Raw genomic sequence first — 15,816 nt, forward strand, 5'->3', positions numbered from 1 at the left:
ATGCCCCACTCCGGGCTTCAGTGTCATCATCTGAAAACAGTGACAATCAAACAAAATTGGCAGCTTCCCCTGAAGCCGTGTGGTTTCAGTTTGGAGAACAGCTTTGACACAGTTCTGCAGGGGAATGCCTACAGGGGGCATGCACTCAGAGGCAGGCACGTTCCCCACCTGCCTTATCTCACACCTACCCAATCTCGCTCCTCGCCTGATCTCTGAGACACTGGCCCTGGGTGAAATGAGCTTTCATATGCAAATGTTCCTGTTCTGTACTCAGAAAATGGCCCTTTCTTTTGGCCCTGTGACAATGCTTAGGTTAATTAACTTTCAATCAAGTGCCTGGACTAAGGAACAGGGTGCATTTAGAATCCTCAGTGGGAGGAGACCTGCAGAGGAAGGAGGCTCTGAAGAAAAGTCCAGTCTCAGAGAAGTCACAAACCCATCTGAGGTTGCGGCTCTCACTTTCCAAACAGCTTCAGGCTGCTACTAGGAGGAGCTGCTCACGAAGACAGACAGGAAGGTTTATGCAACTTCTTCCAGAGCTAGTGGGCAGGGAATGTCAAAGGGGGATGCACAATCAAAACTGTGTTATAAAAGACACTGCTCAAGATGACTCTAACACAAAGATAGCAGATTGTTCCACTGGCTGAAACACTATAAAGGCAACAATTCCTTTAAAGTTTAACTAGCATAGGTGGCAATTAGGAAAAAGGGGACATAAAGGTTGGAAAGAGAAGCTGGAAAAAAACAAAGGTCCACATGGGAGCAGCAGCGATCCCTGTAGAGCCCTGGGAAGTGTCCAGAAGCTGGGGACAGCCACGGCATCGAAGCCTGGGCCCAGAGCAGGAGCCCAGGAATTCACATTTCTGAGACCCCGAAAAGACCAGAAACTGTGACCACCACCACCACCAGTGTGGGGCCAGAGAGCACACAGTATGCTGCATGGCTGTCTGAAAGTAGCCAGAGACATGGGAGAGAATCAAGCTCTGAGCTAAGAGGAAGAAGAAATCTGCTCCAGGGCGTTCGCTCTGCTTAGGAGTCCTCCCAGGGCCTCACAGAGCACGTCCAAGTTCAGGGCCCTCCAGCTCTGCGCCTGGCTCCTGGTCTTGCTGTTTTCCTTACCTGTGATTTCTGTCTTCTTTGGTTTCATCAACTGGCCCATCATGGACAGAATATCTTGTCCTCCCTGCATAAGAGAACAGTTACGGTCAGCCCTGTTTTCCAAGGCAGCTGCAAATGCGTCACCTCCCCCCCCATCCCACTGGTCCCTAATGGCGAATATGGGGTCCGGAGGTATAAAGACCCCACCACACCTCCTCTGGAAAGCTTGAGAAGCTTCTGAACACACAGGAATTCCTAGAGGTTCCCCCAACCTGTAAGAATCAAACAAGGGGCCACAGCTGTGGCTCAGCGGGTTGAGCAGCAACCTGGGGGGCTCATATCCCACAAGGGCACCAGTTCAAGTCCCAGCTGTTCCACTTCCAAATCAGCTCCCTGCTGATGCACCTAGGAAGGCAAAAGATGAAGGCCTGAGTCTTTAGGTGCCTACAACCACATGGGAGACCCGGATAAGGCTCCTGGCTCCTGGCTTCGGCCTGGCATGGCCCAGGCCAGTGTGGCCGTCTGGGGATTGGGCCAGTGGATGGAGGATCTTTCTAACTGCCTTTCACATAAATAAAATAAATCTTAAAAAAAAAAAAAATCAAACAAAATCCTTTCATGGTCAGCATAAACTCTGTGCCTTGTCTCCTTCTCCAGCTCTGTCTTTTCCCAATCGCAGATTCCACCATTAGCCACAAGACTGCCAACCCTTCCCTGAACACACTCAAGCTCTTTTACGACTCGATGCTTTCCATACTGCAGTCCCTCTGCCAGGAATGCCGCTCCCTTTCCTGGGAAGTTCCCAATCACCCATAAAGTCCAGGGCCAGTACCCTCCGTGGGGTGTCTCCTCCTCACCAGGATCACGACCTCCTCCTGCTGTTTCCTGCTCCTTTGGGACAGTTACGTTTCCATGTCTCCTGTCGCTCAATTTGGTCACAGGGCTCTATCAGCCTGGTCCCTGTGGAAGGGCAGACCTGCTGCCAGGTTTACCACAGCAGTGCAATCAACCAGAGATCGATGCTTTGTCATTTACTCATCTCTGAGTAACCCTGTGGGTTTCCAGACCCTGGGAGAGAGAAGCTCACTACTAAATATTGAACAGCTATAGGTAGGCAAATGTTTTCTAAGTATTTCCCATGTCTGATTCTCCCTGTCAAGAAGTAAAAACTCAAAACCAGAGAGCTGTGAAACACAGAGAACCCTAAGTGACACCAGTCACTCATTAGTGACAGAGCAGGAGAGCCCCTGACTTGCGGGCCCTAACCCAGCACTGCGCCAAGGCGAAGCTCTTGGGGAGTCAGGCTGGGGACAGCCGTTCCACCGTGAGCGGAATGCTGGTACAAGGCACAAGCAGCCTCTTGACCAAAGCTGTAAGGGACAGAATACCAGAGGAACAACTTTCAAGTCAGAAAACCCATTATTCCCTGCTATTGAAGAGGTGACTCCCTCTTCAAGACCACCCATGGAGAACAGTTCCGTTTTGTTTCTTTGAATCACACATTTCCCAGAAACATCACAAAGCAGCCAGGGACTTCCCTACACAGTATCAGTCAAGCTCTAAGTAATCACCTTCTACCCAGCACAAGGGGCAGCACACAGTGGCAGCTCAAAGCCACAAAATCGGAGACTTTGCTAAGCAAGAGGGAAGACACAGCTTTGTCCAGCTTTCTGAAGTCCTGCGAAGGGCTCAGACCACTCCTGCCCTCCTGCCATTTCCACTCACAGAATCTCAGGCGTGAGCCACTGCTGGAGAGCAGCCACAGAGGAAGCTGGCTAGCTCAGGGCCAGAGGCTTGGCTGGGATAAGACACAATACATCCGAAATCATCTGTGAAGAGGGCATTTGAATTGGAACAAAGGAGCCCCTCTAAGCAGCACATGTCAATGTTAATTACTGAATATTACAGATAGAAAAGGACCTGCTACTTCAAGAATCAGTGGCAACACTCTAACAACTCACACTAGAGCTCCATGCACAAACAGAGGGTAGGATGCAAATTACACCCAGAGCTCCCTGCAGACTAGTGTGCACAATTCACCCTGAGTTTCCTGTACACACACAGACTAGTGCGCGCTGCAACCCCAGAACCCCGTGCACACAGACTAGGGTGAAATGCACCCCCAGAGCTCTATGCACAGACTAGTGTGCAATTCACCCCAAGCTTCCTGTACACACACAAACTAGTATGCAAATCACCTCCAGAGCGCCGTACACAAACTAGTGTGCATTTCATGTCCAGAGCCTCCTGCACAGACTAGTGTGCAATTCATTCCCACAGCCTCCTGCACACACAGACTAGTGTGCAATTCATTCCCACAGCCTCCTGCACACACAGACTAGTGTGCAATTCATTCCCACAGCCTCCTGCACACACAGACTAGTGTGCAATTCATTCCCACAGCCTCCTGCACACACAGACTAGTGTGCAATTCACCCCGAGTTCCCTGTATACATACAGGCTAGTGCACACTTCACCCCAGAACCCTGTGCACACAGACTACTGTGAAATTCATCCTCAGAGTCTCCTGCAGACAGAGTAGGGTATAATTCACCCCGAGTTCCCTGTACACACGCAGACTAGTGTGCACTTCACTCCCTGACTTTGCGTCAGGTCATCCAGTACTGAGGCAATACCTGGGGCCGTGCATTAGCCACATCCAAGTCATGCAAGGTCACATCCTGGATGATCTCCTTCTTCTTATGCACATCCCCCTTTGGCAACGGGACATACTCTTCAGCTTCAAGGTCGAATTCTGTGGCATAGGTATCACATCTGCCTTGCCTCTGCACAAAGAGAGAAACATGAGTGCCTGGTGAGTTTTCACTGCCAAGTCCCCAAATGGCATGGTGCTAAGTGAGATAAAGTTCTCAGCCTACTTGAGAAACTCCAAATATGCCCACTCCTCGGCTGCCAAGAGAGGGAGCCTATCTGCTCATCACTGGGCTCCAAAAACTCAGCTGAAAAACACCTGATACTTTCTCCAAGAATGCCCACCCCACCCCCGCGCCTTTTCTTTTAACTGTATGCAACTCCCGATAAAGGGCAAATCCAGTAGATTAACTGGAGACGGAGAGAGCTGTTCAGACTCTTTTGTAGGTGGGTGATTTATTGGATGATATGAAGTATTATGCTCATCCATTAAACAGTGAGGAACACTGTACAGGACACTGAAAATCAGATATAAAAAGAATGCCAACTAATGTAGCATTCCTTCCCACATGCATATATCTTGGGAAGAAAATACCAAAGAGATAAAAGGAAGATTAAATACACTGCACATTTCAATTTGAAAATGACTAAAGTTGTTTTGGTTTCTCACCCTGCACTCCCCCTCTGAACAGGCTTTAGTATTTTTCTAACACACTGTCTGTTTTAATCATGAGAATGCTAAAGAATGAAGATAAAGGGAAAACAAACGTTATTATACACAAAGGGACAGCTGCTGACCTTGCACCAGCATGGCACCAGGCGCCAGCCCTCCCCACACCCTGCAGCCTCGGACTCTGCATGGCAAACAGACCAGGAATGGAGCTTTGTCTCAAGGAAGTGTTACCTTTACAGCCCCACTGTTGGCTTCGATGTAAATCACATCCCCAGCCTCCACTCGCTCTTTCTGCAAACTTTCAAAAATGCTGGGGTCCAGCTGAAAAACAAAGAAACGGTGAATCAGAGCCGTAAAGCATACTCTGTTTATTTCTGACACCCTGACTGCACGAAGAGAGCTGTGTGTGTGTGTGTGCACAGGTGTATTAGGACATGCAGGACTGGGAATGTGTGAGCGCGGCATGAGACTGGACTCAGGGAAAGAGTGCACCGGGGAGATAGCAGAAAGGTAAGGCATGTGAGGGGCACGGGAATACCTACACTCTCCCTCGTCACTTGACTCCAGCGGTTGTACACTGGCAGCAGGTGTTTATAAGTATGGCTCCGGCTGCTTTCAGATGAGGCCTACACTGTCCATGAGACCACATCACTGGGCATCCTGAGATTTCCTTCTTGACTTGCTCTCGCATTCTCCTCACCTTGGCTGGATGGCAGGACTTTCTGCACTGAAGCACCTGCCAGAACCTGCTGCCTAGTCTCAAAGTTAGCATGTGGCAGGGCTGTGATTCTAGACAGCGCTCACTGAGTCTGTTTCCTCATTTATATGATAGCACCCTGCTGCCATCACACGCACAGGAAATTCAAAGGGCAGCATAAGGAAGGATCTGTCCCAAGCCTTTTGCTGGAATTCCTGGGTGTATACAGCGGGGTTCTGCCTGCTTCCACCTCCAGCAGTGGGAATGAACACACTTTGGGAACTGCTGTTTTTCTTTTCATCTTCTGGAAGCAGACTACTCCAAATGGTCAATATTCTAAGACAGGGCTAGAATTATTAGGACTGAGTTATTAGATACCAGGTTGAACTTCAGAAAGAGCTACATTATTTAATGTGGTTGTGGTAGAACAAAAACTTGGACTTTGTCTGAAATAAAATTAGAGAGTAAAAAACCCAGACTCAGTGAAAGAAGTCAGACACAAAAGGACACATATTATATGATTCTATTTATATGAAATGTTCCCCCCAAAAGGCAACTCTATAGAAACAGAAAGTAGATCAGTGGTTGCTCGGGGCATATGGTGGGAATAGGGAGAGATGGTAAATGGACATAAGGTTTCTTTTTTGGATGATGCAATTGTTCTAACATTAGATTGTGGTGATGGTTACACAACTGTAAATACATTAAAATTCCTTGAGTTACTGAAATGAGCGAATTTTATTAAAAATTGTATCTCAGGGCCAGTGCCATGGCTCACTTGGCTAATCCTCCGCCTGCAGCGCCGGCACCCCGGGTTCTAGTCCCGACTGGGGCTCCGGGTACTAGTCCTGGTTGCTCGTCTTCCAGTCCAGCTCTCTGCTATGGCCCGGGAGGGCAGTGGAGGATGGCCCGAGTGCTTGGGTCCCTGAGCCCACATGGGAGACCAGGAGGAGACACCTGGCTTCTGGCTTCAGATCAGCGCAGCGCCAGCCATGGCAGCCATTAGGGGAGTGAACCACCAGAAGGAAGACCTTTTCTGTCTCTCTCTCATTGTCTATAACTCTACCTGTCAAATAAAAATAATAATAATAAAAATATATATCTCAGCAAAGCTGTTTAAAAAAAAACAACCATCACAGCAGTAAACCCAAGGCTCTACTTCTCGCTGGCAGAATAGGAATGATGGCCTCTTGGCCACACTGCCGTGAGCAGGAGCCCCGCAGTGGGCAAGCCCCCGAGGCAGAGCCTGCTAGGAGGGAGAGCAGTACTTAATGCCAATGGTACTCTCCTTGCCGGGTGCATCGACCCTCATACTCCAATGTCCATCAAGTACTTGGGCTCCTTCTATCCAAACATCTCATACATACACTAAAAGAATTTAGGAAGTATTCATTCTGGAAGAAAACTTCCTCTTCTTTATGTTATTTTCTTAAAGAACCTATGTACAGCAACCTTATGGATAGCTAAAATTTAAACTAAATGCCTTATTTTATCTATCCTACTTTGGAGAGTATCTTTTTTTTTTTTTTTTTGGCCTCAAGCATTTTTATGCTGGCTAATTTCCCAATGAATTGACTGAAGAGGTAATTACTGGAAAGGTGGCATATCCTGGTATGAAATCTAATTAATACAGAACAGAAGGGATGAGGGATAGATACAAAAGATATTTGCAGAGGCAAGCTCCTGAGATGGAAACCTTGTTAGGAAAAAGAAAAACGGCCCTTTGAAGAAGTGACATTTTTACGATCTCCATAAAGCGGTGACCAAGAAACAACCTTACAGAATCAAAGAACCATAAAATTGCAGAACAGAGTAAAGATGGAGAAATTACATGGCTGATCTACTGCAGCTTCTAGACGAGAAAGCTGAGTCCCAGAGAGCTCAACTGACTTCTGAGGGCCACACAGCAAGCGGAGGGCAGACAGACCAGTGGTGCTTCAGTGTCCGCCCTGCCCTCAACTCAGTCTATGACCCCAGAGTAAATGTTGCATCTCTTTTTTGTGCTTCCTTCTTTCATCTGTAAAATCATAAAGTACATACACACACAAACATACATACGTAAAACTGTAAGTGAAATATTTGATGAAGCCCTTAGCCCAGGGCTTGGTGTATATGATAAGCGAGAGCGATGGTAGCAATCTTCTTATCATTAACAACAAGAAGGTAAAGCACACAAAGCACACCTCCCCATTTTTCTAACTGAAGACTCCCATGATGACACTAGCAGCTACCACTCAGGGAACTAGGCAGGGTGCCCAAAGCTGCAAGCTTCATCGCTGTAACTCTGGGAGATAGGTCATTATCATCCCTGCTTAACATACAAAGCGGGGCCTGCCTGTGGCTTAACGGGTTAAGTTGCCTGCAGTGCAGGCATCCCATTTGGGCACCGGTTAGTGGCCTGGTTGCTCCACTTCCACTCCAGCTCTCTGCTGTGGCCTGGGAAAGCAGTAGAAGATGGCCCAAGTCCTTGGGCCTCTGCACCTGCAAGGGAGACCTGGAGGAAGCTCCTGGCTCCTGGCTTCAGATCGACACAGCTCTGGCTGCTGCAGACAACTGGGGAGTGAACCAGTGGATGGAAGACCTCTCTCTCTCTTTCTCTCTCTCTCTGCCTCTGTCTCTCTCTCTCTGCTTCTCCCCTCTCTGTGTAATTCTTTCAAATAAACAAATACATTTTTAAAAATACAAAGAAACAATTTCTCAGACATCAAGTCACCTGCCTCATGCCATGCAGCTGTAAGCAGCAGTCAGGATTCCCTTCAGGATATGGACTCCCAAATTCCTGTTCTTGCCAGAGGTGCCCTGCTGCCAGCACCCTGGAGGTTTACAGGACAGGTGTCTGAGGAGGAGCTTCAAGGGTTGTGTCCAGCCTCACAGGCTGTCTACGGCAGTTACAGAGCCCTGGCCTGAGCATGAGCACCCACTGGAGTAACTGCAGGCTTCTTGGCCGTGACCAACATGAAGCTGCAGTCAGGATCCAGCGCCTGGCCCCCAGGAAGTCCCCCATCACCCGTGTACAACTCTTACCAGACGACTCAGTGCCGCGGCTTTCTGGGCACGAGCACTGCTAACTGGCAGGAGCGATGACCAGAGTCACAGTGTGACACGGGATGGAGGGGTAGTGCCTTAACTACACAGCTCACACGTCAACACACAACATTTCCACAGAGTAAGCAAGAAGAGTAAGAACTACCTCTCCTGAGTGCTCCCACTATAGCCCTACACTAGCTACAGCTGTTTACACATAATACCCTGGAAATACTCCCGTGTGGCGTCAGCGCCCACAATGCACAGATGAAGGAACTGGGACACAGCTGGGGTACACCACCTGCCCAAAGCTACACAGAAACGAAATTCAAAAGAAAAAAGGGCCCATAGACACATACTCACCTTCAACTGTTTGGTTCCTTTGGCTGTTTTGAGTCCTATGATCACATGGCTAATGGTTTTGCCATACCCTCCCATGGGGTTCTCTGTCTCACACGGAGTCAGTTCTGTAACTTCACCTTCATACACTTCCTTGGTCTCCTTTATCCGCAGCCCTGGAAGAGATGGCAGATGGGCCAGGGGGAGAAGCAGAATCCTCTCCCACAACCCAGAATCCCACTTCCTCTTTAACCGCCTGTTTAGCCCAAATCGCCCGTCACAAGAACCGACGTATCAGCCGTAACGACGCACGTTCAGAGGTGTCATCACGTATGGGGGGAGGCAACACACACACAAGTGCAACCAGAGGTGCTACTCAGAAATGCCAGTCCTCTCTGTGAGCTTTTGAAGGGGACTTCCTAGGGCCAAATTCCGAATTCGACACACAAGCTGTCACTCTCAAAACTACTCAGACACCTGCTGCTCCTTCGAGGCAGGGAAAGTTAGCTATCGCTCCTAATGCAGCCTCTGAACCCACACCAGCCCACTCCACGGGGCACTGACGGTTCACACTCTTGTGCTTGTTTCTTGCATTTTTGCTTAAAAGAAGTTTTCGAACTAATGGAATAACTTACTACAGATCTCCTGATACCATCAGGCCTTATACTGTAGTAAGTTGTCACTGTCAACAGCAGGAGATACTCAGTCCTCCCAGCTGTTCTGGGTCTCTGCACACCGCAAGAAGAAATGCCAAGTTGTCCTTTGCTATCTGCATTGGGCTGCTCTACAAATATTCCAAGGCTACAACCATAGAACCAACCTGCAAAGCACCTTTTTCCTAAGATAAAAGCACTTAGTTTTTACATTAGAATGTTGTAAGTGAAGGTAAATTTTTCTCCTACTTCTAAACATTACCCACATTAGCTGTTTAGTGTCTGCACCAGCCCCTATGTTCAGTTTCTGAGCACTCATCAGGCTATATCCTATGATCCATGCTCTTTTCTGTATGCATATATGTTAGACTCAATAACATTTCCATTAAAATGAGGAAAAAAGGGAATAGGGTTTACCAACAAAGCAAAGACAATTATTAGCAAGGTGAATGTTTTCTTAATCTGGAAGACAAACACACACACACACACACACACACACACACAGCACTGAATGTTGCTTCTCTGAAAACATAAATAACATACATCCAATCACACATATACAGGGTACTTCCAAATATTTGCAAAAAATAGAATTAAAAGTCTATTTGAGGGGCCAGCGCTGTGGTGTAGCAGGTAAAGCCACCGCCTGCAATGCCGGCATCCCATATGGGTACTGGTTTGAGTCCTAGCTGCTCCACTCCGATCCAGCTCTCTGCTATGGACCGGGAAAGCAGTAGAAGATGGCCCAAGTCCTTGAGCCCCTGCACCTGCATGGGAGACCTGGAAGAAGCTTTTGGCTCCTGGCCAATTGGGGAGTGAACCAGCAGATGGAAGACCTCTCTCTCTCTGTCTTCTGTCTCTCCTCTCTCTGTGTAACTCTGACTTTCAAGTAAATAAATAAATCTTTTTTTTTTTTTTTAAAAAAGTTCTATTTGATGTAAAATTTTTTGATATCCATGCACAGGATTTTTATCACCTGTGTTTGCCGTGGGTTTTTGAAGACCCCTGGTCTACATGTCCACACATTCTTTTGTACCCACACACACATTCACTCTAGTTTCCAAAGTCTAGGTCAAGGTATCCAGGTGGCTTCTCTGACACTGAAACCATGCCATCAGTAAGTCAACAGCTATTCAATCTGTTTTCAGGGGATTCTAGAAACATCAACAAGAAAGCTGTTCTGGGTTGCTGTGTCTGCCATTAATTCAAAGATGAGATGGAAACATTCTAGGGCCAGCTAGTTGAAGATTGCTCAGCAGCGGTCCCAAAAGTCAAGGGAAAGCTGTCAGACCACACCACCTGTAATAAACCATGCATTCCTGCAGCAGTGGCCTCTGCACCCTCCTCATAACAAACAGGAGGCCTTCCCATCACTGACCCTCATCCGGTCGTCACCCCACTGCACAGAAAGCACAACAGGAAGCCCTGCCACATCCACTCACACTCAGCAATGTGCACAGCCAGGATGAACGCTCTTTATCTCCACCTTACGGATGGGAAGCCACTTTCCCTTTTAAAATTTATTTATCTATTTGAAAGGCAGAGTGACAGAGAGAGAGGGAAAGACATAAAGAGAGATCTTCCACCCACTGGTTCACTCCCCAAATGGCTGCAACAGCCAGGGCTGGGCCAGGCTAAAGCCAGGAGCCAGGAACTCTATTCGGGTCTCCCACCTGGACGGCAGGGGCGCAGCACTTTGAGAACTTAGTGGATGGGAGCTCATGCTCTGTCTCTCTACCTCTTAAATAAAAGATGGAAGACAAATATCAACCAATGTATTATAATGACAGAATTTAGAATTTTTACCAATTTTATTCGAAAGGCAGAGAGAGAGAGAGAGAGAGATCTCCCATCCACTGCTTCAGTCTCCAAATGCTGGCAGCAGGCAGGGTGGGGTCAAGGACAAAGATGGGAGCCATGAAGGGACCCAACTACTTGAGTCCTCTCAGGATGCAAACACAAAGAAACTGAAATTAGGAGTGGAGCCAAGACTCAAGCCTATTAACTTTGATATGCAATGTGGGTGTCCCAAGTGCATCTTAGCTGCTATGCTAAATGCCTGCCCCAAACAGTGTGACATATACACCCTTATTTGTATCCTTATTCAAACAATGAGACTATAAAAGAAAAACACATCATGACATTTATGAAACAACTGGAAACCTGAAAACTATACATTAGACAATACTAAGGAATTGTTCTTTTTTTAGGTGTAATACTGGTGTAGGTATGATATCTTTTTAAGTTCTCATTTTTGAGACATATATTGAAATATTTACAGAAAAATATTTATGAATTAAAAAGCAGGTCTGCAATTTGCTTCAAAATGATTTGCTAGGGGAATGAGGGGGTTTATGATACCAACCAAAATGAACCACAAGCAGAAGCAGGTAACAGGACAGACACATCATACCACTCGATAACTTATAAATATGACATTTTCCATAATAAAAGTTTAAAAAAACAATAAAATATGAAATACTATTCTTTAGCCTTCAGAACTGCTGTAATTTTTTTTTAAACTGACACTACTAAGAGTTGGGGGAAGCAACAGAAAAACAGGAAGAATTATACAACTGGTGGGAATGTAAATTGGTATAAATACTTGAGGAACAACGTGGCATATTAAGCTAAAGTTGAACACATGTATTTTCTAAGATCTTGCCATTCAATTCCTAGGTATATGCCCAATGGGAACCGTGTGTGTGTACACTAAGTGACACAGACTGCAATGACCATAGCATCACACATGATCACCAGCCATGGAGAGAACCAAACCATGGCACAGCCACACAGCAACAAGAACGAATCACACCCAGAAGGCATAAAATCACCCAGACATTTTAGAAACAAATATTTAAGTGAATACTATTAGTGGGGGCTGGTAACACAAGAACATTTATGCCTTAAGACCAGTGAACAGGGCTCTAATGCTCCACTGGAGTGTGCGGTCAGGGTTCTCAACCCTAACACTCATCTGAGGGGCTTCTGCTATCCTCCTGCCCTCGACCCACCCAAACCATTCATCTCCAATCTCGGGGCTAAGACTATGCAGTTATTATTAGACAAGTTGCCTGGATGATCCCAAAGTGCAACCACAGTTGAGAACCTCTGATTTAAAGAATAAGTTCAAAACTCTCTTCTCTTTTAAAGATTTATTTATTTATTTGAAAGGCAGAGTAACAGAGAAGAGAGAGATCTTCCATCTGCTGAAGAACTCTCTGCTACCCACAAATCTGGAGACATAAAGTACTTCTGATGGCAGGAAGCCCAGATATGAATTTGGCCTCCTTGCTGTTAAGCTGCCTCTGTTCTGATATGGAAATATCCCCATGGCACAGACAAATTGCCAATGGTGTCAGGTGTTCTCTCAATCACTTCCCACTTTCAAATGTGGTCATTATCTTATCACTGGGTCAGCTGCCTTCTTTCTCCCAGAAACCCAATCAGGACAAAGACTCTCAGATAGTGAAGTTACAGTTTTACTCTACCTTCATTCCATTTGATAGCCTATAAATGGAAGTGTTGGAATAGCCCCAAAAGAGAGGACGTACTTCATTTTTGCCCTATCAAATTCCTGCTTCCTGAACGTCAAAACAAAACTTTCCAAACAACATGAATGTATCAGAAAACTGCTATAAACCTGGAAAATTCAACTTCGACTTTTTTTTAATGAAACCTTTTCTATTCCACAGAGATAATTCCTTCAGATGGAATGCTTACCTATATTTACTGTTGGATGGCTGTGACATGAAATTCCTTGAGCAGGGGAAGAAAGGCATTCCCATCTCTCACTAGTGCCCGTATTTATTTAGAAGTTGCTTTGTGCTGACAAGCGGGCAGGGGATGTGGCTGACGGACAATGAAACCGGCTGTTCGCCAGGAAAGGGGCTGAGCTGGCGCTATCTCTGGCAACGACAACACAAATGACACAGGTTTCATCTGCTGGCTCAGGTTTCTAAATCCCTGACAGGGACCTTCATCACATCAAGGAAATAGCACAGACTCCTTGCTTTTTATTTCTGGTCGGCTTCCCGCTTCCTCCCCACCCCCTGCCAACTTCACAGGAATTCAAAGGCGGAGGAAGATGGGCTGGACTCCTTTTTAGGACAGTCAATGGCCTGTCTTTATTTGATGGTAGGATCAAGAAATTTCTCTTCACCTTACAGCCATCAAAAAAGGTACTGCTTCCTCTCCTCAAAAATGTAATCATGAAACAAATGCCAAGGTAACTTCTCCCTGTTCTAATTTTATTTAAGTTACCATTAAGCAAGCCAAACATATGCACCCTACCTATGTGAAGGCAGTTTTGTCAGACTTCATCAATGTCAGAAAAATATTTTAGGGGCCAATGTTGTGGTGCAGCAGGCTAAGTGGCCTCTTGTGGCACCAGTATGCCAGTTTGCGTACCTGGCTCTGGCTTCAGCCTGGCCTAGCTGTTGTGGCCACCTGGAGAGTGAACCAGCAGATGGAAGCTCTTTCTGTCGCTCCCTCTCCCTCTAACATTCTGCCTTTCAAATAAATAAATAAGTAAACCAACAAACCTTTATTATCTATCTCATTAGTTGAGTTAAATACAATGTTTAAACAAAAAGTACCACGCTGAGGGGTGGGGCCGGCACTGTGGTGTAGTGGGTAAAAGCTGCTGCCTGCCATGCCAGCATTCCATATGGGCACTGGTTCTAGTCCTGGCTGCCCTACTTCCAATCCAGCTCTCTCCTATGACCTGGAAAAGCAGTGGAAGATGGCCCGAGTCCTTGAGCCCCTGCACTCCCATGGGAGTCCCAGAAGAAGCTCCTGGTTCCTGGCTTCGGACCAGTGTAGCTCCAGCCGTTGCGACCATCTGGGGATTGAACCAGTGGATGAAAGACCTCTCTCTCTCTGCCTCTGACTCTCTGTGACTCTGCCTTTCAAATAAATAAATCAATCTTTAAAAAAAAAAAAAAAAAAGAACCAGAGTAACGTGTAGGCGGCAGTTTTAAGTCACTGCTGGCATGCCCACATCCTATATCAAGTATGCCTGGGTTCAAGTTCTGGTGCCTCTGCTTCCAATCTGGCTTCCTGCTAACGCGAACTCTGGGAGGCAGCAGCTTCAGCTGGGCCCAGCCCTGGCTGTTCAGGAGATTTGGGGGTCCAGCTGATGGGAGACCTCTGTGAGTCAAAACTCCAAGGAGGCCATTATCTGTTACAATGTGGGCTCAACCTTACAAACATAAATGTTTAGCTACAAGAGCCAGACACAAAACACAGGAAGTATGATCTCACATAGATAGAGTAGAAAGTTAAGCCACTCTGTTTAGGGACACTAGTGTTGAGAGCACGTGTCATTCCACACACATCACACATCGTGGGTTCCGCCCAGCAGAGAAGACACTGATCGGCAGGAGGCGTGTGGCATCTGAGGTGCCGGTTTGCTCTGTGCCTTGAGCTGCAGAAGCATTTATGATTAATTTGTGTTGTACATACTCTTCTCTATAGACGTCATACTCTACTTTAAAATGGGTACCAAAGGAGCCGGTGCCACGCCACAGCGGGATAAGCCGCCGTCTGCAGTGCTGGCCTACCACATGGGCACCAGTTCTAGTCTCGGCTGCCCCACTTCCAATCCCGCTCCCTGCTAATATACCTGGGAAGGAGTGGAAGATAAACCAAGTACTTGGGCCCCTGTAATCACATGGGAAATCCAGATGAAGCTCCTGGTCCTGGCTTCAGCTTGGCCCAGACAAATAAATAAAACTTAAAAAAAAAAGGGGGGTACCTAAAAATTCCAATATTTCATGGTAAAAAATATTTCAACTTAAGAAGTATTTTGCAATTTTAAGAAGCACATACTGGGGCCGGCGCCGTAGCTCACTTGGTTAATCCTCTGCCTGCGGCGCCAGCATCCCATATGAGCGCCAGGTTCTAGTCCCGGTTGCTCCTCTTCCAGTCCAGCTCTCTGCTGTGGCCCAGGAAGGCAGTGGAGGATGGCCCAGGTGCTTGGGCCCTGCACCTGCATGGGAGACCAGGAGGAAGCACCTGGCTCCTGGCTTCGGATCGGCGCAGCGCCGGCTGTAGCAGCCATTTGGGGGTGAACCAGCAGAGGGAAGACCTTTCTCTCTGCCTCTCTCTCTCACTGTCTGTAACTCTGTCAAATAAATAAAAAAAATAAAAGTAGTACATACTGAGAGTAACACAAAAATTCAGCCTCTGGACACAATTCACAATCTCTGGAGTGGAACAAGAGTCACAAACTCCGATGCTGACAGAGGCCTGCTCAGAAAGAGGAGGCAGTGGGTGCGGTGGAGGCTGCGGCGGACGGGAGGGCAAGCGGCTCCGAAAGGGCAGTGCTTACTCAGCTCCGCCTGCTGTTCCATGCAGGGGTGGATCCAGCAGTGTCTGACCTTGCAGTTAAGACGCCACCTGCGACACCCACACATCGTCTCAGGGTGGAGGGCCTGGAGTTCCCGCTTCCTGTAGATGAGCACCCTGAGCAGTACTGATGATGGTTCAAGTAGTTGAGTCCCTGCCCCGAAATAAAAGACAAGGATTGAGGCAGGCGCCGCGGCTCACTAGGCTAATCCTCCATCTAGAGGCGCCGGCACACCGGGTTCTAGTCCCGGTCGGGGCGCCGGATTCTGTCCTGGTTGCCCCTCTTCCAGGCCAGCTCTCTGCTGTGGCCCGGGAGTGCAGTGGAGGAT

The 15,816-nt window shown here is 47.3% G+C and overlaps 1 protein-coding gene across 1 annotated transcript in view; it reads right to left on the reverse strand.

The window, feature by feature from the left end:
- RUVBL1 (RuvB like AAA ATPase 1) overlaps positions 1–15,816 on the reverse strand; it is a 50,126-nt gene that overhangs the window by 19,846 nt on the left and 14,464 nt on the right. The window contains exons 4-7 of the mRNA XM_002713147.5: positions 8,508–8,659; positions 4,655–4,744; positions 3,735–3,884; positions 1,120–1,183 (exon numbers count right to left, since the gene is read on the reverse strand). Of these exons, the coding sequence (XP_002713193.1) occupies positions 1,120–1,183; positions 3,735–3,884; positions 4,655–4,744; positions 8,508–8,659 (456 nt within the window). The remainder of the gene's footprint in view (positions 1–1,119; positions 1,184–3,734; positions 3,885–4,654; positions 4,745–8,507; positions 8,660–15,816) is intronic.

The sequence above is a fragment of the Oryctolagus cuniculus genome, chromosome 10 (genome assembly GCF_964237555.1).
Source record: "Oryctolagus cuniculus chromosome 10, mOryCun1.1, whole genome shotgun sequence".
In the NCBI taxonomy this organism is placed as follows: Eukaryota; Metazoa; Chordata; class Mammalia; order Lagomorpha; family Leporidae; genus Oryctolagus; species Oryctolagus cuniculus.